The following is a 23,226-nucleotide window of genomic DNA, read 5'->3' on the forward strand; positions in this document are numbered from 1 at the left end:
CTGATTGAAAAAGGTGTCCTGTCCCCGTGCGAAGAAAACCTTGTATCTCCAAAAAAATATATATTTTTTTTAACCTTTCATTGTCTGTTAATTTTTTTTTTTCCTTTTTGGACCTCTTCTATTGGTCCCTGCTCCCTACGTAGTGCACTGTAGGAGATTAAATACTGGCTCCTGCAGCCCAACAGAGCAAAATACAGCTAAGAAACAGGACACATCCACACTCCATAAATGATGCACTGTTTGTCTGTAGAAGCTAGAATTTCTAGATTTTCATAGCTAGAACACTGTTTAGGGAAAAAGGAACCATTTGGGACGTTTTTAGACTTTTAAACTGCCGTTTTACAGTAAATCACACCGTCAGTGCTTTAATTCAAGCCTGTGAGATTAATGATGGAGCTGTTTAGGCTGTTGGCTTTTTTAGCTGACCAGCCTGGTTCTAGTTAAGAACATAAGTTTGTGCAAGTTATTATTAATATTAATCAACATAAGTATTCCACCAAGAAATGCTGCTCCTTTAGAGTTTGGTATTCTTGCCAGGCAACCACGGACCGCTGAATGCAGAGAATGCTCAGTTGCCCATCGCTATAAATTGTGGTCATTTCATGAATTTTTGACTATTTGTTGTATAACAATGAACATGTGATAACGCAGCTGTTTAATGCAGAAACTTTCATTTTATAAGTACTTTTTGGTCACCAAATCTTATTTCGCTGGGGCTGAATCTCAAACAGCTCCCTACTCCCTACATTGTGCCCTACGTAGGAGTTTAAATACTGTTAAATATTTATAAAAATGCATTACATGTTAAAGCCTTGCGTTATGCATTATGAATTGTTAACATAATGCATTATGCAGTACTGTTCATAACAAATTATAAGAGCTCATAAGGTGTATTTGTCCCCTTTCAGTAAAGTGAAGCGTGCTGGACTAAAGCCTCCTCCAGGGTTAAGACCGAGGCTTCAAGTTGAAGAATTTACTGAAGGATTTATTGAAACACTAAAACACAAAAAAGCTCATTACAGGCTTCAAATCTCAGAGTTTAAACTAGAGCAACATCAGTTTCACCCAATGTGGGAAAGTCAATGTTCACCACTGTTAATGTGCACCACCGTTAGCCTGGCACTGACTCAACACTGCATATCCAATAGAACGGCAGCAGAAATCAGCATCACTGCACTGTAATTCACGCTCAGTGTGATGTGAGACGGGGCTCAGGGGAGGGGCTGATGGGTACTTCTTTTGCTGTGATGTAACATTTAAAATGGTACGCTGGGTAAGAAAAGCACATTGTAGCAATAATTCTAGGTTGGACTGCTTGAATATTCAGGACTGAAGCCCCAAAAAAGCAGCCCTAACAGCACCAGCAGTGAGAAATAAAATATTGGAAATCCAATAGGCCTAAATAAAGTGTAATTAATGAGGGAGAAGCGGCTTAGAAAATGGATGGATGGATGGATGGATAGTGTTTTTTATAATGCCTTATGAATGCATTATAACATGTTATAAATGTGTTTATAGATGCTTACAAACGTGACATTCATAGAAAGTGTTACCGAAATTTCTCCTTAAGAACATTTGATGAATGAGGCCCATTTAGTTTAGTAGCATGTTTATGAAGCACATACTGTATAGAAGAACGGCCTTCATGGCTTTTTATTACTAGCAGACTGTACAGATAAACTGTTAGTTAAATATAAAACTTATCAGCAGTCCAATGTCAGCCTCTTAGTGCGGAGTAAAAAGCCCCTCAGCTGTTTCAGTCAGCTTTGAGTTAATGTGACCAAGATAGCTACGAGTGCAGATTTGAGTCTTGAGTTTGGTTTTTCATGTTTGTGTGTGGGTGTGATAGCACACTTTCAAAGTCAGCCCCAAACTTTCTCTCTCGTCTCCGTCTCTCATCCGCGGCCTGCACGCTCTCCGAGCCCTCTCGTGAAATGCAAATAACAGCCGATAGCGCGGAGGAACCTTAAAATAAAACCTGCAAACCAAGCTCAGGGGAAAGTCTGCAGTCGCATGCCAGCAAAATGCGACAAATGTCTGAAGGAGTGTTCCTCTGTGCCCCTATTCTGTTTGAATAAATCCTTTCTAATAGAGCCTGCTGCCCCATTCATCCTGTCCTGGGCCAAAGCTGATCTGATCTGATTATCTGCCTTGGTCATATGTCCTATAACTTTGTAGGAGAAGAAAAAATATCCTGAAGTTTTCCAGGAACTTTTCCTGAAAAATGTAGATTTTTGGTTATATTTTTTTGCACCCTATTTTTTTCTTATTTTTGGTGGTCAGGACCCCCATGGACGACCACAGAGCAGGTACTATTTGGGTGGTGGGTCATTCTCAGCATTGCAGTAACACTGAAGTGCTGATGGTGTGTTAGTGTGCGTTGTGCTGGTACACAACACTGTGTCCACTCACTGTCCACTCTATTAGACGCTCCTACCTTGTCGGTCCACCTTGTAGATGTAAAGTCAGAGACGACAGCTCATCTGCTGCTGCACAGTTTGTGTTGGTCATCCTCTAGTCCTTCATCAGTGCCCACAGGACGCTGTTGGGTGGATGTGTTTTCTGTCTAACACACACTAACACACCACCACCATGTCAGTGTCACTGCAGTGCTGAGAATGTTCCACCACCAAACAGTACCTGCTCTGTGAGGGTCCATGGGGGTCCTGGCCACTGAAGAACAGGGTAACAGAGTATCAGAGAAACAGATGGACTACAGTCTGTAATTGTAGAACTACAAAGTGCTCCTATACAGTAAGTGGAGCTGATAAGATGGACAATGAGTGTAGAAACAAGGAGGTGGAAATCAGACAGATAAAGCCTGGTATCTGGCTTCTGCACGTACATCATGCCCCCTGTGGATGAAATGCTTATACACTCTGTGGGTGAGATGACTGATTTGACCTCGTCCGAGCTTCTGTCCTTCATTCTGGTGTTACACGTTTCTGAAAAGCATGGAAAAGGGAGATGTTTTCAACAACAAAACCGGCTCTGTGATTAGAGCAAGAAGGAGGAATAATGCAAAGAGAAATATTTGGACTCGCTCACTTTCTCTTTGAATTCTGCCGCTCCATGCTGTGGAAAGGTCAGCTGGTTTGTGCTGTGGAGGGTCCATTTCTGGTGGATTTTGCAGCTGTATAATTATGTTGTGTTTTTTACCCCCACTGTGCTAACCACCAAGACAGAAGTCACATCTTATCCACTGTTTCTAAGATATTTATTAGTGTCTGCAGACAGAGGCGCCTTACTTGGATGCTTATTTTCACAATTGGAATGCTATGCTGTGCACAGTGGAGCCTTTAATGAACATCATGGGTTTATTAACAGTAGATTTGTCTACCAGACTCAGTGCCAGATGCAGGGTCCAGACTAAAGACATTAGCTTAAGGAGCCACTGGCTCCTAGAAGAAAACAGGCGCCAGTGGCTTATTTAGGTGCCAAAAAATAGTTTGTAAAGAAATAAAGCTCACTGCAAGCAACGGTGCCGGGGGCTAAGGTATTCGCCATTTTCTACACGTTGACGTTCACTGCAGCTCAGCTCATCCGATTGGTTTCTCACGTTTTGCTGCCCTGGTCGAAGTCCAGCGAACGCGCAGGTGTTTTTTATAGGTCCATGTGACGCTAAAGCCCATCGGTTACATTTTACAATAAGAAATGATGAAAGAAAAGACATAAAATTGAGTAATAAGTGTTAAAAAAGTAGTAATAAGTAGTTACCCATGTAACATAATAGTACTCCAAAGTTTGCTACCTGTCATCACTGGCCTTATTCTAGGGGGTGTATTTTGGTTTTGAGTCTACGTGACCGAGTCATAAGGCAGATTATTTAGTAACTGCATGAAATAAATGTAATTTTTTTATTTTAATGAATTATTTTTTTAAAAAGTTCCCTCAGATTAACAGTTAACATTAATGTGTTTATGATCTCCACATATCACTACATGCTCACAATTTACTGCTGGAAGCCCCAAATCTCAGACGCTCTTTGTGTTATTTTCTAAAAGTAATGTTTCCAGAGCAGATCACTGAAGAGACGCCGTCTGTTTATAGTTTAGAGCCCAGATTTGGGGGAAAAACGGGTCGACTTTCAGTAGAAAAACAAAGTTCAGCTTCTTTTATTATAAGGGTTTAAAATGACTTCACCGTCTATTAGACTGGAGAGAAGAGCTACAGCCTCACACGACAACCAGCTTCTGAATGGAGCTCATGAAATAGGACAGTTATGAAGAACATGACCAAGTGTGTTTTGGAGCCACCGGTGGTCTCAAGGGGTTGAAGAGGTTAATCTGTTTATTACTCTCAAATTGATAATTGTAGTAGCGCAGTTCTGCATTTCCACCCCCTTTTGATCTCCTTGTAGTGGTAGAACATCTTCAACCTGTTTTACTGTGCGATCTAGCAGGACGTCACTTTGACAAAAAGTGATGCATCAAATGTGCGAAAGGAAGTGGTGATAAAACTGTCAAAGCTGTAGCTTCACAGCCTCAGCTGTGCCGTTACAGCACGGCAGTTTCTCACACATTCAGACCCAAATCCACATCATTAGCGGCTTAGTCTGTAAGAGCTGCGCGTCCTCTGCATTGTCCGCCTGTTCAGTGGTCATTCATGGCTGAAAGCGTAGATGAAATTCTCTGCATTTAAAGACGTGAGAAGACCATTAGTTATTATACGGTGGTGTTTAAGGGCCACAGTTTAAAGAAAATAAAAGATTTTGCAAGTAAAGGAGAAATACTTTGAGAAGAAAGTCATGAAGCTGCAAGAATAAAGTTGCAATATTTAGAGGATAAAGTGGGCTAATTGTAGGTGGGCTGCTGTAACGCCTCGGTTGCTGTACCGACGATGATGACGCCTTTGGGATTGATCATTCTATCGTTCTCATTGTCTCCACACTCTCTTCGAACGGCACAGATTGTAACCACCGATAGCCGTGCAGACGGTCACTGCCTGCGATTCTCTTTCAACAGTTCAGACGGTTTCCTCCGGCTCTTTATTCTAAACGCGCTCCGTTTCCTGCACGACTCTCAGCATTTTTGTATTAATAACAAGCTGGTGCTGATGTGCCAGAAGATAAAGACCCGAGTTTTTTTATGGGTGAATCTAATACATGACTAATGAACTTCCCTCATTTTAACACAAGGAAGCTGCTACATTCCTTTCCCAGACCCATTTGACTTTTCCTGGTATTACCCACTTTAATGCCCTAATTCTACGACTTTATTCTCAAAATATTAGTTTTATTCTCGATTCTCCAACAGTGGCCCTGAAACGGCATCATATTATGAAGTTAATTTACACAGCAGGGAAAAGTCAAATCCGATTTTCTCACCAGATCAGGTTCTTTTGTCTGGCCGTTCACATGATCTGTATGTGGCACCAGTCTGAACGGATCAGCTCCTAAACCGACCTGCGAACACCAGCCACTCCTGGAGTTTCATCTTCGCCAGCATCATAGGAGCGATAATGAAGTTCCAGTGGTTGACAGCTGGGCTCATCACCCAGAATGTGTTCAAGTTCACCGCAAAAGGGGCGCGTTGTTCAGCCGTGGTCACTTCTTTGGTTTGCATCCTCGGATTTTTTAAACCGGTCTTTGACGCTGCAGCCTCGGTGTCCCTCCTGGTTTCTGTACCATTTTTTGGTACAGAGGCATCAGCTCAAATGTTTGAGTCTCAGCTGCGCAAAATTACGGCGAATGAGTTGGATTGCCGTAAAAGTTGCATGAATTCCAATCCGGCTGTTCAGACCGAGTCGCATTGCCGCAGATCGGATGCGAATCGGATACGAATCGGATTTCAGTGGCGCATGTGAAAGCGTCTCAAATCAGAATGGAAAATGTCAGGTTCAGCGTTTACCTGTTCACACTGACACACATCTGTGTTACATATGAAGAAAAAGATCAGATTTGGGCCTCTTTTACCTGCTGTGTGAACGAAGCCTTAGTTACTCAACTAAAACCCGGAGTTTATCTGTCTTCAAAGATGAATGCACAGGCGCCGGAGAACGTTCATTAGCATAAAGGGCAGGAAGGTCTGCGTCTATGCAGATGATGTCCATGTTCTTCAGTGCTGTAACACCTGACTGACTCAATGTAGATGGTTTTCTAACCTCATTAAATGAGATCTGGCTTAACAGCACATGTTCAAATGAAATCCCAGCGCACATCAGAGCAGCAGCAGAACGCCGAGCCAGCTTGTCTCGGGTTGTTTGGGCGTAGCATGTTTCATGTAGACCCCTGATCACATAACGGGGCTGACGGTTAATGGTCTGTCACAGTGTTTTATTGTGCCGTGTGTAGGCTGCGGTTTTGCGTGTCTTTGTTGTCTTTCTAGCTGTTTGGGCTCGGCAGGCTCTGCAACGGGAGACGTCTTTTTGATAGGATATCAAATTGAGTGTCAACCTTGTCACGTCCCTCCACTCGGATGATGAGGTGGGAAGCAAAGAGAGAGGTTGTCAAAGCCTTTCGTTAAGTTATATATCAGGGCAGATGCACACTAATCAAGCCAGGAGTGAATGTGGCAGCGTTAGCCGACCGGCTGACTGCCCCTGAGGACAAATTTGAAGTTTTGGTTTGGGAAGTTTTGCTCTCAGCCAAGCTTTGACTTTTTTATTAAAGCTAAAATCTCCGTCTCCACTCTGAGTGGGAGAAATGTCTTTGTGTTCCTCTGGATCTCTGATATTAAAGGAGCTGTCAGTTTCTTTCCTTTTTCCCATTTTGTTCTGTAGTTATGGTTTTCCGGGAGGAATTTTATGTTGACTGTCAAATAAAGAACACTGTTGTGTATTTTGGCTGAGAGATTCTGGCACTTTTCTGATTCCGATGTTGGATTTGAGTTGGATATGAAGTTTTTCCTCACTAACCAGGTTTAGGGGAATTATCTGGCTGCTAATGGTAAACACATTAGCATAGTAACATTCCTGTCCAGCACCAAAACGTCCTTCTAGCCTGACCTAACTACTATTTTAGGATGTTTTAAAAGCCCTGGCAGTTTTCATCCAATTTTATTTTACCATTCTATCCCGTTATTAGTTCTACTTTTGTGTCATCACTGTTTTGTGTAGTCTAGTCCTTAAAAGGATGCTAATGTTATTTCTCAGGCTTTGTCAGCATCAGTAGCTCTCAGTGGAGTAAATATTGTTTTTATAATTTGTATCATATACAGCATCTTCTTCGGTTGCCAGCTATTCTACATCAACTAATATGCAAAATTTATCAGCTAATTTTATGTTTTGGAAGCCAAAAAGCTGAAGCTTGGATTTTAAAACTAGTCCACTTTGGCTTGCTGTACATTTTCATGTACAGCTAATACTGTAAATTTCCAGTATATGTAAATTATAGTAAAACAATACTGTTATTATACAAATAGTAAAATATTAAATATTAAAAAATGTTGTTAATGTTGTTAATCAAGGTCACCGAACAAAAAAAGTCACTCTATTTAAGGTTTTAGTAACTTTAGGCTCCTGCAGATGGTGTTGCACAAGGATGATCAGGCTATAAATACCTGCAGGGTGTGTGACGGGATTCATAGATTGAGAAGAGGTGGTACAGTGCAGTGGGTCACAAAGCAGATGTTAATGATTGGCAAAAAGGAGTGATTGGATTTGGGCACCAGAGTGAAAGAAGTAGCTGAGTTTGTAGGCGTACAGTCATACGGGTCAACCAGCAATGGCAGGAATCACAGTCTATAGGACATTCTCATCAGAATTGACGGACGGGCTGCTGGCGCGTTTCACAGCTTGTGCATAAAAATCGCTTCACTTCCAGGCAAGAATTGCTCCTAGAGGTCAACGCTGGTTCTTCACAACCAATTTCTGAAAGAACACTCAGCAGGCAACTGAAGACCGTGAACATATGGAGCAGAGTGGCATGCAGGAGGCCTTCGCTCACCTCTGCTCAGTTACAGTGGATGAAGAGGCACAAACACTAGACTGTTCATGACTAATAAAGTGTTATCTGGTCAGATGAGTCTCGTATGTGAATGCGCTAGGCGTCGTGTTTATTATAGTCCTCAGGAAGCCTTCTGTGAGGACTCTTGAAAATCTGTGGGACGACCTGGAACAGTGAGCAAGACGGCAGGGAAGGCTCTGTGAAATCTGGCCGAACTGCGCAATTCTTTGATAGAAACTTGTCCAGTCCAGGTCAAATCTAATCACAGCTGTTATTCATGCTCATAGAGGTTTTACATGGTATTAGGTACCTTTCAGCCATAAATGTGTTGAATCTATTAAATGCTTGAATTTGTCCTAGATGTAAGTGATGGACAAACGGGGACTGCCAATGGTCAAAAGCTGGAGCGCGTACAGAACACTTGCCTGGAGCTTTCTGTTTCTTTGCCTGTGGCTCAGTAACAGCACCATGTTTGAGTATCTGCGTCCAAGAAGAGCTGGTCAGATGGGCTGTCTCACAACGGGAGAAAAATCTTCATCCGTCACGTTGCCACAGATTCTGCACATGGATTCAGCGTTTAGAACAGACAGCTGGATAGTTCCCAGCACCAGAGAGCGTTTGTAGAGCCTGTGTAGAAGAATTCCAGGTAGCATCTGAACCTTGTTAATATTTTAAAGTATAGAGTTCACTCAACAGTCCGTACCATTCGAATGTGGAAACTAAGCTGCAGAGACACATTTCAAATATCCTTCTATTCAACCTGTAGTTGTTTAGCCCCGCCCAGTTACGCTGAAGTTATAAGGAGTGTTTCAGGGAAACCTGAGGGGGGATGTTTTGTGCCATTGAGATCAGTCAATCAGAACAGAGCTCATTTACATATCTCAGTCTTAAAGGCACAGGAACAAGGGCAGCTTGTTTAATCCTAAGAGAGAAAGAGAAGGTGGAACTCATGTAAGAATGAATGATGACCTCAAGAGGAAAAATGAAGTATAATAAAAATACAAGATGTGTGTGGTCTCGGACTTCGAGGGGCAATAGTGGTCTGGAGGTTAGGGAACCAGCCTTGTGACCAGAAGGTTGCCGGTTCAATCCCCTCGGCTGACAGTCTATGACTGAAGTGCCCTTGAGCAAGACACCTAGCCCACAGTTGCTCCCCGGGTGCCATGGATAGGGCTGCCCACCGCTCTGGGCGAGTGTGCTCACTGCCCCCTAGTGTGTGTTCACTAGTGTGCATGTAAGTGGGTGTTTCACTGCACCGATGGGTTAAATGCGGAGGTCTAATTCCACAGTGTATAAACACAGTTGGCTAATTCTAAATGATCTGTAAACCAGGGGTTGCAGATACGACCTTTTCACATTTCCACAATTTTTTTTTCTGCTGGAACTTGTGGTTGCAGGTGACTAGCAACAGCTAAAGCAATAACAACAGCAACGATGACGAGCTGAGCGCATACAGCTCACTGACGGTTTGTCAGCTGATGATGAGCAGCGGAAAACGAGTTTGAGCAGTTAATAAAGGAAAAAACGTTGTCATATGCAGTAAAAGAACCTCTTTATCTGTGTTTCACAGCTGCTGTCTAACAGGTTAACGTCACACTCAGTGATTTAAAGTTGCAGCGACAGCCGCTTTCAGAGGAACAGTTTCCAGTTTCCATCAGAGAGCAAGTGCTCGGCGGAGAGTAGACATGCCGGTGGGTCCGCCTTAAATGGTGCCCGAGCTGCCAGAATGTAACTGCTGCACCATTTAAGGTGGAATGGAACAATTCAAACAAGAAGCTACTTCAGTCTTTTTTAATGTGTGAGAGCTTCTCACTGCAGATTAAACATATCAGGAAACCAGCTGGAGTAAATATAAATGCAAATAAGAAAACGTCTACAGTGGCGCTACAGACCCCGACGGCCCGGCGTGGCCCTGCCATTCAGAAGTTGGGCGTCGTGTGAGGCTGTAGCTCTTCTCTCCAGTCTAATAGACGGTGACGTCATTTTAAACCCTTATAATAAAAAAGCTGAACTTTGTTTTTCTACTGAAAGTCGACCCGTTTTTCCCCAAATCTGGGCTCTAAACTATAAACAGACGGCGTCTCTTCAGTGATCTGCTCTGGAAACATCACTAATAAAATAACACAAAGAGCGTCGGAGATTTTTGGCTTTCAGCAGTGAATTGTAAGCATGTAGTGATGTGTGGAGATCAGAAAACACACGTTCTGTTCGTTTGAGGGGGGCTTTTACAAAAAATAAATAAATAAATAAAAATGTACATTTATTTCATGCAGTTACTGAATAATTTAGCATACGATTTGGTCCCGTAGCTTCAGATGGACAAACCAAAGTGCGCCCTGGAGGATAAGAGGCTAAACTAGTGCTTCTGTTATAGTTATTTTCACCTCCATCGATTTATCACACTGTAGACGTCGCTGATGTTGCTGTTGCTCTGTTGCTCTGACAGCTGTGAAGGAGTTTTTCCACAGTTCATTTACCTCCTTAGTTTGGACTCCCTCATTGTTGTGTGTTCGGTTCTCCAGCAGTTCTAGACACATCCTCGAATTTCAGTCTTGGCATTTATGACGAAGATAGTGAAGGACGTGACCCACCTTTCTGTGGTGAGCTGAAGTGATCCGAACGCCTGTGCTTCTGAGGTTAATAACTGTCCGAAAGGCAGGAGTGGAACTTGTTTAAACACGTTAGGTGAAAAGGGCCTGTTGACCTCAGCTTGGGTCTCAGTCTGCTCCTTTAAGAAGACTCAGCTGATGCTGTGTGGTGAGTGAGTAAGCTGGTGATGAGCCTGAGGGAAGCCTCTGAGAAGTGCCCAGCGTGTGACTGAGAGAAAAGCCTCCAGCACATGGCCTCTGGCCTGGAGCTGAGTGTCCAGCTGGCACTGTTTAGTGCAGCAGAGAATAACTGCCCCCAGAGCAGGAATCGTTTCTGAAAATGATGTCCCTGAAGAACAATGATGGGGTGTCCAAGGAGCCGATGAGGAACCCTGTAGGGGAACGTTTTGGCCTGTGTGGTGTGTGTGTGTGGGTGGGGTTACATGCAGAGATTTTTGCCGATTTAATTGAATATATTCTGATCAAAGATTATCACTGAGGTGTTTATCTGCTTTACACTTTGATGGAAAATCTCTGATCACATGCTCACTACAAGTAATCTGATCAAAATTACACGCATGCGTAGAGACCCACTTAGTGTAGATGTTACTATGACAACGAGCATCACATAAGTCCATTGAGATGAGCAGCAGTGAGCAGTGCTTGTGTTTTTAATGGCTTTAAAATGACATCAGACTCAGGAAAACGTCCTTCACATGTCCTTATTAACGAAGGCCGAGAGGAAAACGTCGTGTTCTGAGACACATAAGCTGGACGTCCGTCCCACCGCCGTCTTTTAAAGATCAGAGCGTGAACTTCGTCTCCTCTGCAGACCAGTTTCTGCTCCGCCGGGTTGAACGGTATAAACTCTCACTATGACGCGACGCACATGCAGAACGGACTTAAACTTTCCGATAGGGAATGTTATTGGATACAGTGGATAATACACGGATATTATATTTAACAGATTATTTACAGGATTACCCACCTCGATCAATCGGATTCGCCATCGCACTTGACTGGTCCAATTAAGGTGTTTAGATGGACGTGTTTTATTCTGAGTTATTAGTCGGATTATTACCGGATTATTAGGCTGCATGTAAACATCAATACTGAATCCTCTGATTCGAAGAACAGTGTGGAATAAATCCACAGTAAATGGTTAAGCCTGGGCTGCTGTAGAGTTTTTTGGAGTAATTAATGGCAACCAAACTGTAAATAATATAGTATGAAAGGAAGGAAATATTGCAATATCACATGAGCTTTAATGTGTGAGGCTGTGCTCTCTGCATCTCTGAGAGAGCTGGGATGGATGAGTCTTTGCCATTTTGTCTGAAGCCGGACGCTGTGGTGTGAGGATGTCCTGCAGTCTATACTACAGTATAGGCAGCATTCACAGTTTCTGCCTGCTGCAGTCGCACACAGCACCTACCCGACACCACCCCCCCCCCCCCACCTCTTAGCCCCCTCCCTTTAGGTTTATTCACAACAGACTAATTTATTAGACCAAATACCAAATTTCACACATCGCATTTACAAAAGGTTAAAGTTTTCCCTGCAGCCTGTTGGGAATACAGCACCAATGTCTGAGCATCTTTCTATCTCTCTCCATCTCTCCATCTCTCTCTCTTTCTCCAATTCATCGTCACTCTCTGTCTCTCCATCTCTCCATCTCACCGTCTCTCTCTCTCTCTCGCTCTCCCTCTCCACGTCTCTCTCTCTCCCCATCTCACCATCTCTCTCTCTCTCCGAATCTCTCTCTCTCCCCATCTCACCATCTCTCTCTGTCCCGCCATCTCTCTCCAACTCACCATTTCACCGTCTCTTTCTCTCTCTGTTTCTCCCCATCTCACCATCTCTGTCTCTCCATCTCACCATCTCCCTCTCTCTCTCTGTCTCTCTCTCTCTCTATCTCTTTCTCTCTCTCTCATTCTCTCTCTCTCTCATTGTGTCTCTCCATATCTCCATCTCTCTCTCCTTCCATCTCTGTATCTCACCACATCTCTGTATCTCACCACATCTCTCTCTGTCTCTCCATCGCTCTCTATCTCTCTCTCCCCATTTCTATGTCACCATCTATCTGTCTCTCCATTTCTCTGTCGCCATCTCTCCATTTCTCCATTTCTCACCATTCTGCTTCTCCATCTCTCTGTCTCTCCATTTCTCCATCTCACCATCTCTGTCTCTCCATTTCTCAGTTTCTCCATCTTACCATCTCTCTTTCTCTCCATTTCTGCGTCTCTCCATCTCCCTGATTCATCCATCTCTCCATCTCACTATCGCTCTGTCTCTGCTGATCTTGTGGGATAGTTGCCGAGCAGGTTTGTGAGGTAAAGGAGTTTTACCCGTCTTTTTGCTTTTCTTCTTCTTTGCTCCTGCTGTTTTCTCCATCTCTTCTCCACTCACATGTCTCTCTCTCTCTCCTCCTGAAAACCCTCACTCCATTCCTCTGTAAGCAGGTTCAGTAATCGGCGCTGACAGTTGAGCCTACAGGCCATAATTTAAAAAATCACGAGTTCGAGGCGCCATGAAATTATCAATGTCAGCCAGCAGCTCCCACAGCCTGGAGAGAAAACAACGATTTCATCTTCTTCTCCTTCCTCTTCTTCCTCTCTCTCTGTGTCTTCTCTCTCGCTCTCTCTCTCTCTCTCATTGTTGCATGTGTTTCTCTTTTTGTCTCTCTTTTACCTCAATACCTACATTTAGAGTCGGTTATTCATTCAGCCTAATGAGAAACTGTAGAACGGACTCTGTTTATATCATAATACCTACATTTAGAGTCGGTTATTCATTCAGCCTAATGAGAAACTGTAGAACGGACTCGGTTTATTAACAGTAGACTCGACTCTTGAGCTACTATTATTCACTGTCATGTTTTGACAGTATTGTGTGTTTGTTTGTTTGTTTGCAGGTTTGGAGTTTGCGTACTCAGCAGCCCCTCGTTCCATGCAGAGTGCTATAATGGGACTTTTTTTCTTCTTCTCTGGCATTGGCTCCTTTGTGGGATCTGGCCTGCTCGCCATCGTCTCCCTCAAATCCATCGGCTGGATGTCCTCACACAAAGACTTCGGTAAGGCTTCTATGTGTGTCTGCACTCTCTCTTTAAAGGACGTGCCGTGAATGTGATTTTCCAGCGCTGCTTTAAAGTCCCCAAGTCTGCATCGGCTCACCGCCTGGTGTCTGACGCTGAATATACATTTGAGTGACACTCAAAGTTGGTGCATTGCCTGAGTTTCCAATAACTTAAAGTGTGTTATATGCAGACTTATTCTCGCTATAGAATTACACACATTTTCAGTCTGGTTACACACTGTATGGTCAGATGTGTGTGGAGACCCGAACATCACACCTAATGAGTCGTTGGACATCCCATTCCAAAGTCATGGGCTTTATAATGGAGTTCCCATTTGCAGCTGTAATAGCTTCTACTATTCTGGAAAGCTTTCCACAAGATTTTGGAGTTTGTCTGTGGGAATTTGTGCCCATTCAGTCAATAGAGCTTTTGTGAGGTCGGACACCGATGTTGGACAATAGGGTCTCGCTCGCAATCTCTGTTCTAGATCATCTCAGTTCGATGGGGTTCAGTGGGGTTGAGTTCCTCTACACTAAACTCTTTGTGCACTGGGTCTCAGTCATGCTGGAACAGTAAAAGCGCTTCTGTTCTGACAACGTTGGAAACGTATAATTGTCTAAATTGACTTTGTATGCTGATACATTAACATCACCCTTCACTGGAAGTAAGGGGCCTGAAAAACAGCCTCAGCCCATTATCCCTCCTCCACCAAACTTTACATTCTGTTTTCCTGGCATCCACCAAACATTGATAGTCCATCAGAGTCCAGTGGCGCCGACCTTTACACCACTCCAGCCAACGGTTGGCATTGTGCATAGAAATCTTATTCTCAGTGTGGTGGTCTGTAGTATACACACGTATTCTCAGTGTGGTGGTCTGTAGTATATACACACTTATTCTCAGTGTGGTGGTCTGTAGTATATACACACTTATTCTCAGTGTGGTGGTCTGTAGTATATACACGTATTCTCAGTGTGGTGGTCTGTAGTATATACACACGTATTCTCAGTGTGGTGGTCTGTAGTATATACACACGTATTCTCAGTGTGGTGGTCTGTAGTATATACACACGTATTCTCAGTGTGGTGGTCTGTAGTATATACACACGTATTCTCAGTGTGGTGGTCTGTAGTATACACACGTATTCTCAGTGTGGTGGTCTGTAGTATATACACACGTATTCTCAGTGTGGTGGTCTGTAGTATATACACACGTATTCTCAGTGTGGTGGTCTGTAGTATATACACACTTATTCTCAGTGTGGTGGTCTGTAGTATATACACACGTATTCTCAGTGTGGTGGTCTGTAGTATATACACACGTATTCTCAGTGTGGTGGTCTGTAGTATATACACACGTATTCTCAGTGTGGTGGTCTGTAGTATATACACACTTATTCTCAGTGTGGTGGTCTGTAGTATATACACATTTATTCTCAGTGTGGTGGTCTGTAGTATATACACACTTATTCTCAGTGTGGTGGTCTGTAGTATATACACACGTATTCTCAGTGTGGTGGTCTGTAGTATATACACACTTATTCTCAGTGTGGTGGTCTGTAGTATATACACACGTATTCTCAGTGTGGTGGTCTGTAGTATATACACACTTATTCTCAGTGTGGTGGTCTGTAGTATATACACACGTATTCTCAGTGTGGTGGTCTGTAGTATATACACACTTATTCTCAGTGTGGTGGTCTGTAGTATATACACACTTATTCTCAGTGTGGTGGTCTGTAGTATATACACACGTATTCTCAGTGTGGTGGTCTGTAGTATATACACACGTATTCTCAGTGTGGTGGTCTGTAGTATATACACACGTATTCTCAGTGTGGTGGTCTGTAGTATATACACACTTATTCTCAGTGTGGTGGTCTGTAGTATATACACATTTATTGTCAGTGTGGTGGTCTGTAGTGTATATACACACTTATTCTCAGTGTGGTGGTCTGTAGTATATACACACTTATTCTCAGTGTGGTGGTCTGTAGTATATACACATTTATTCTCAGTGTGGTGGTCTGTAGTGTATATACACACTTATTCTCAGTGTGGTGGTCTGTAGTATATACACACGTATTCTCAGTGTGGTGGTCTGTAGTATATAAACACTTATTCTCAGTGTGGTGGTCTGTAGTATATACACACTTATTCTCAGTGTGGTGGTCTGTAGTATATACACACGTATTCTCAGTGTGGTGGTCTGTAGTATATACACACGTATTCTCAGTGTGGTGGTCTGTAGTATATACACACGTATTCTCAGTGTGGTGGTCTGTAGTATACACACGTATTCTCAGTGTGGTGGTCTGTAGTATATACACACGTATTCTCAGTGTGGTGGTCTGTAGTATATACACACGTATTCTCAGTGTGGTGGTCTGTAGTATATACACACGTATTCTCAGTGTGGTGGTCTGTAGTATATACACACTTATTCTCAGTGTGGTGGTCTGTAGTATATACACACGTATTCTCAGTGTGGTGGTCTGTAGTATATACACACGTATTCTCAGTGTGGTGGTCTGTAGTATATACACACTTACTCTCAGTGTAAAGTTTTCCTTCTCTCTGGCTGCCCGCTCACTGGGAGAGAGGGGAAACTTTGTTAAATTGGTTAGTGTTATCCGGGAGTGCATGAATTTTTAGTTGCGCTCGTGTGTTAATCTTCCTAGGGTAATTTGGTGTTCCCTCCTCATGTGTTCGCGCTGTCAGGCTGGCTGAGCTTAGCTGAGGCAGCAGGCTGGATCAGGGTGCGGTGAGGAACAGGTACGTTCTTTTCCTCCATCTGAGAGCGGAGTTCCTGCTGAGAGCTGCAGAAACACTGCTCTGCTCGAACCCTGCAGCCCGTCCCCTCCACTTCACTGTGATTGTAGAAATAAATGCAGGCTCAATTATGAACAGCATTCATATTCAGTAAAATATGCCAAATTTGGGCCAAAGTAAGGTAAGCATTAAACAGAAAAGGCTTGGGGTATTGTTTCTATTGTTTGTATTCAACAATATACATCAGTTTTGTGGTTTTTATGTATCAAAACTTTCCCAATTAGTTTTCACTTTCCTATTTCTGATCCTTCGGAATTGAACAGGATGTGTTTGTTTTTATTATGTAAATGATGTAAATTTTATTGCGCCTCATTTGAGAAGCAGTCCAAGCTGAAACAGTCCAGTGTGAATGGCTGGAGCTAAACTGCTATAGGCTGAATAGGCAGATGTATGTAAATTAGTTGGTTTTTCGTGATATCACAAAAGCGCTGAGGCTGTTTTTGCAGCGTTTTTCATATTTGGGCTGTGTGGACTGAAGATAAATGGTACATTTTGAAACGTAAACAACTTTTATTCCAGGAAAGCGAGGAAGAATTAGGTTTTCCATTATATGGGCCCTTTAATGATTCATTGAATCATTTCCTGAAGAATCAGAATTGAATCAATTCATCAGTAGTGTGTGTTTGTACTGTGGACGGCGTGACATTTCAGTTTCTTCTGATGTCAGTACCGATATTGGCACCTTCTGTATCAACCGATACGGATTCAGTAGTTGTTCTTTATTAACTACTAAGCTCTAAAATGAGCTGTTTTTAATTGAAGTGCTTCGTTAAGATGATCATCTGATCACAGTTGAATCGCACTCATGTGTCACATCCAGTATCCTTCTGCTGATATTGACTCAAGATAAATAGTCTGTTATAGGATTAGTAGGTGTGTGGGGTTAAATGGGGGCACTGGGGGGATTCTACAGTACCAGTACCCATCGGTATACAGAGGTGGGCAGTGCAGGTCAAGAAAATAAAAAGTCTCCTGAGGACTTTCCAACTGCCTGTTCATCTTTGCTGTTGGTTTGAGCTGATTAAACACCCCATTTTTACTCTACATATCGCTGTTGGAGCAAAATCTCGTATCCCCAAAATAATAACTTTACAGGAGAAGGAAAAACTTACTTTACTTTTAATGTAAGTCAATGGAACCAGAAAGTTCTCCAAGTCATTTTGGGTCATGTTTTTTTGTCCATTCATCATGCAATTTATACATGCTGTAAAGATCAAAAAGCATTTTCAAATTATGTCAAAAACTGGAAAACGACAAAAATGGAGAGGTTTTGTTCTGACTGCAGCGATATATACGCTATATTTTTACAAAAGTATTCGCTCGTCTGTCTTCAGATGCCTTCAGTGACATCCTATTCTTAATCCATAGAATTTAATATGATGTCGGCCCACCCTTTGCAGCTATAACAGCTTCAACTCTTCTGGGAAGGCTTTCCACAAGGGTTAGGAGTGTCTTTTGTGAAGTCACTGATGTAGGACGAGAAGGCCTGGCTCACAGTCTCCACTGTAATTCATCCCAAAGGTGTTCTATGGGGTTGAGGTCAGGACTCTGTGCAGGCCAGTCAAGTTCTTCCACATTAAACTGGCTCATCCACGTCTTTATGGACCTGCTTTGTGCACTGGTGTGCAGTCATGTTGGAACAGGAAGGGGCCGTCCCCAAACTGTTCCCACAAAGTTGGGAGCATGAAATTGTCCAAAATCTCTTGGTGCTGAAGCTTTAAGAGTTCCTTTCACTGGAACACGTCTCCACTGCTCTAGAGTCCAGTGGCAGCGCTTTACACCACTGCATTCAACGCTTTGCACTGCGTTTGGTGATGTAAGGCTTGGAAACCCGTTCCATGAAGCTCTCTACGCTGTTCTTGAGTTAATCTGAAGGCCACATGAAGTTTGGAGGTCTGTAGTGATTGACTCTGCAGAAAGTTGGTGACCTCTGCTCACTATGCCCCTCAGCATCCGCTGACCGCTCTGTCATTTTACATGGCCAACCACTTCGTGGCTGAGTTGCTGTCGTTCCTAATCGCTTCCACTTTGTTATAATCCCACTGACAGTGGACTGTGGAATATTTAGTAGTGAGGAAATTTCACGACTGGACTTGCTGCACAGGTGGTGTCCGATCACGGCACCACGCTGGAACTCACTGAGCTCCTGAGAGCGACCCATTCTTTCACTAATGTCTGTAGAAGCAGTCTGCAGGCCTAGGGGCTCGGCTTTATACACCTGTGGCCATGGAAGTGACTGGAACACCTGAATTCAATGAATTGGATGGGTGACTGAAAACTTTTGGCAATATAGTGTGTGTGTGTGTGTGTGTGTGTGTGTGTGTGTGTGTGTGTGTGTGTATATAATGCACCAAACGTTTTGCACAGGACACGTATTTTTTAACGTTTTATACTCAACACTTGAACAGTAATTAAACACTAAAATTTTCTGTTCTTATTTGGGTGCAAAATGTTTTGGCACCCTGGTTAAATGACTTTTTTCTTTCTAAATGAAAACTTTCTCTACAGTGAACACACTTCTGCACTTTTTAATACACCATTTCTGTCGGCACGGATTGTTATAATAAAAATACTTCTGAAGAATCAAATCACACCGGATCATGTTTGAGAGCACGCTGAGATTTGCAGGCCTGTTAAAAGAGCTGTGAGGAGCTCAGAGCTCAGTGAGTGTGAAGTCAGTGTGAGAAGCTCATTCTTTACCTGAACCTCGTCTGTCTGTGCGCCGTGTGGGAGGCAGGTGTTCTGAATAAAGTGCTGTAAGCAACTTTTAATAAACACGCCAGACACAAATGGACACTGGATACTGTGTGTGTGTGTGTGTGTGTGTGTGTGTGTATATATGAGTGTGTATGTGTAATAGATAGCCGTGTCAAGTTAACGGCAGAAACAGTGTGTAAATCTGTCACCACGGAGACGATGAATGGCACTTTGGAGACGGCAGATAAATGCGGTTTTCGTAGCAATGCCAGCTGAGCAGTCGTTCTCTCTCTCTCTCTCTCTCTCTCTCTCTCTCTCTCTATCTTTTATCTCTCCTCCTTTCACTCTTTGTTCTTTTTTATTTATCTTTTTTCTCTCTCTCTTTTTATCTAATCTTGCTATCGTCCTTTCTCTCATTCCCTCTTTCTCTCTTTATCCACACTCTATTTATCTTTCTTTTTCTCTATCTTTTATCTACTCTCACGCTCATTCTTTCTCTCTTCCTTCCTCTCACTCCCCCTTTCTCTCTTTATGCTCTTTCTATTTCTCTCTCTTTTATCTACTCTCGCTCTCTCCTCTCTCCCTCATCGCTCTTTTCTCTCTCTGTCCGTCTCATTCTCTCTCGGTGCACGTAGAAATGATAAATGACGTGAAAAGTCATCCTGTATTAATGCGTCTGATTAGTGTTATAGAATTAAAGGCAGGAGTAAGCATGTTTCCAGGCCGTGGTTGGTTAAGCCGATGGTGTGGTTTGTGTTTGGTTTGTTAAACGTGTTTCAGTGAGTAAAGGCTTCTTCTCTTCTCCTCCATCTCTGTCACAGTGAGAGAGAGAGAGAGAGATTTCTCCTGATCGTCACTCACCGCTTTGTCGTTGTGAACATGAGGAACACACTGTCTCTGCTGTTTGTCACTCTTTATTTATTTATTCCACACCAGCAGACTGCTATTCCTGCGCTCTCTCTCTCTCTCTCTCTCTCTCTCTCTCGCTCTCTCTCCCTCTCTCTCGCTCTCTCTCTCCCTCTCTTTCTCTCTCTCGCTCTCGCTGTCTCTGCAGAACATAACACCAAAGAGAGAAATACAGAGAAAAGGATGGAGAGAGAGAGAGAGATACAGAGCGAAGGGGGGCAGGTACAGAGAGAGTGAGAGGGAGAGAGATACAGAGAGGGAGCGAGAGGTATAGATATAGAGCGAGGGGGGGGGTACAGAGCGAGAAAGAGAGAGAGAGTGAGAGAGTGATACAGAGAAGCAGAGAGAGAGATACTGAGAGAGGGAGAGATGCAGAGCGAGAGAGAGAGGGAGAGGTACAGAGTGAGAGAGGGAGAGATAAAGAGAGGGAGCAAGAGGGAGAGATACAGAGCGAGACAGAGAGAGATACAGAGAGGGAGCGAGAAGGTGAGAGGGAGAGTGAGAGAGAGATACAGAGAAGCAGAGAGAGAGATACTGAGAGAGAGATGGAGAGAGAGGGAGAGAGAGAGGTAAAAGATGTGTTGTTTGTCCTGCAGGCAGTGCTGCACAGAGAGTAAACTGAACAGAACACACACAGGTCCTGCCGAACCGGTGACACACACACACACAACCATCACACACACACACACACACACACACACACACACACACACACACACACACACACACACAACCATCAGACACATATACACACACACACACACACAACCATCACACACATATACACACATATACACACACACAGTGCCACTGTCAGGCTAAATGGCCCATATTGTCAGTGATAATTTGCCCCATACCTGCTATATATGTGTATATATGTAATGCCTGTAGGTAATAATGGGATTAATCCTAAACTCAACACAAACAGTAAGTTCTCTCTCTCTCTCACTCGCTCTCTCCCTCGCTCTCTCTCTCTTTTTCTCTCTCTCTCTCTCTCTCTCTCTCTCTCTCTCTCTCTCTCTCCCTGGTTCTCTCTCCCTCGTTCTCTCTCCCTCGCACTCTCTGTCTCTCTCCCTCGCTCTCTCTCTCTTTCTCTCTCTCTCTTTCTCTCTCTCTCTCTCATTTATCAGTCTTTCATTCCCCCTCAGTGCAGGTTTAAGTCTCAGCTCTCCTGGAGATGGACAGTAACTGCTCGACACCCCAGAACACATTTAGCTTAGCGCTTAGCAGCCTGTCCAGAGCCAGAGGCTCCGGTCTGAACTCTGAGAAACACTGTCAGATCATTTATCAGCACAGACGGCAGCTGGAGACCCACCACCTCTCTCTCACACACACACACACACACACACACACACACACACACACACACACACACAGCCCTAACATCAGTCTGACTAGAGAGACAGAATAAAAGAGAAAGTGAGAGAATGAGAGATAGAGAGAAAGAAACAAAGTGAGAGAAAAGGGAAAATTAGAGATGGGAGAAATGAAGAGGGGAAACCAATACATGAGAGAGAAAAGAGGGAAAGAAAAAGAAGAAGGATAGTCATAGCAACTAATAGGCAGAGAGAGAAAGAGAGACAGAGAGAGAGAGAGAGAGAGAGAGAGAGAGGTGGAGATGAGAGTGAGTGTTGTGCTTGTTTGTGTTGCCTGTTCTCCGGCTGATCCAGCCCTCCAGCGTTCATCATACAGGATTTAGCTCTCTTCCTAAGAGCGGCTGTGTTGACCGACAGTCCGGAAACATTTCACAGCTGCAGAGCTCATAGAGCTCTTCAGCGTTTAGAGTGTGTCTCATCAGGGAGTTACAGGGCTGTGGGTGGAGCTGCAGAGACAGTGTGACCATCACATTTACTTTATCCCATCGGATTAAAACGCAAAAGCAGAATTAGTTTGTTGTTATATATCACCATCGAATGTTTGGAGGAAATTTATATTTCACCGCTGTCAGAACAAAAACCTCAGTAATGCAGTTTGCTGCTCCACACATCGTGACAACAATGCGGCGTTTCATGCAAGATTGTGTGTATCGGATCTTTAAAGGTTCTTCAGGATCAAATCCATACTTATAGCTTATTTAAGGTTCACAATTGGACCTTAAAACCACTGCTGGACCTTAAAACCACTGCTGGACCTTAAAACCATTGCTGGACCTTGGGGCACATTTGAATTGTTTGTACTGCTGAAGGAGGAATTTACCTGCAAAAGAGCTTTTATTTCCAGCTTTTCCAGGTCAACAGTTTGTATTTGTCCCTTTTCATAACTGAATGACTTAAAACAGAACAATAAAATAAAAGCCTGGAGACGAGACGGGGTGAGAGGAGTCAGTGCAACAGGGAGATTCACTTGAAAGAGGCCCTGAATATTCTGTAATAATCTGGGTGAATCAATCTGAACAAATCAACATGCAATGTGCTCCTCAGTATATGGAGCTTCCAGCAAGCCGGGATGCCCCGTCACAACGTTTAACCTCTGTTTACATCTTCTGGGTGCAGACCCCCGTACACCTTCATGTGTCTGGCAGAGAACGGAGATCACTTCCAGCATCGCATGTAACGCAATCGATTACACTCACGTTCAAGTGTGTAGTGCAGTTGTTTGGCTCAGATTGCTTCATCCTAACGGGAATTACAGCAGAATATTCTGGGCCTCTTTTGAGTGAAATTCCCTGTATAATTTTAATGGATTATGGTACAAGATGTTCCCTGACTAAAGGTACTGAGATGTACCCTTGAGGGTCCCACCCCAGTGACAAGAGGGGAACTGCCCCAGTGATAGTTTAGCACCTTTTTTCTGAGAGTGTACAGCTTAGAAAACATCATTTCAGTGGATTATGGTTCAGTTATGTTCCATGACTAAAGGACCTGAGATGTACCCTTGAGGGCCCCCCCCCGTGACGGTTTTGGTACCTTTATTCCTGAGAGTGTCGCCTGCTGAACGCTTGTTTTGTGCTGGAAAGCTTTTACTATTCAGCTTTTCTCTTTCTCAGCTTTTGCCTTGTTCTCTCTTACCCTTTCCGGAGTGTCCTCTGAAGATCCTCCTCTGTCTCTGGGTAGCTTATCTACCCATGTGCACAAAACCCAGAGGGATCTCCGGCTCTTTTACCCCCACGATAAGAGAGAGTGGCCCATCAGGGTCCAGCTCTTTTGTGGAAAGTGAAGGTGCCTTTTTCGCGTGATGCGCGGGGTCAGTTCGGCCCAAGCCAGGCCCGCCGACCCGACCCTCCCATCCCCTCCCCTCCCCTCCAAC

At 43.6% G+C, this 23,226-nt stretch overlaps 1 protein-coding gene across 1 annotated transcript in view; it reads left to right on the forward strand.

The window, feature by feature from the left end:
* The window catches only part of slc15a4 (solute carrier family 15 member 4), a 127,798-nt gene that overhangs the window by 80,687 nt on the left and 23,885 nt on the right, over positions 1-23,226 (forward strand). The window contains exon 8 of the mRNA XM_017722594.2: positions 13,385-13,543. Coding sequence (XP_017578083.1) covers positions 13,385-13,543 — 159 coding nt within the window. The remainder of the gene's footprint in view (positions 1-13,384; positions 13,544-23,226) is intronic.

Source organism: Pygocentrus nattereri, chromosome 29, assembly GCF_015220715.1.
Source record: "Pygocentrus nattereri isolate fPygNat1 chromosome 29, fPygNat1.pri, whole genome shotgun sequence".
NCBI classification, from domain to species: Eukaryota; Metazoa; Chordata; class Actinopteri; order Characiformes; family Serrasalmidae; genus Pygocentrus; species Pygocentrus nattereri.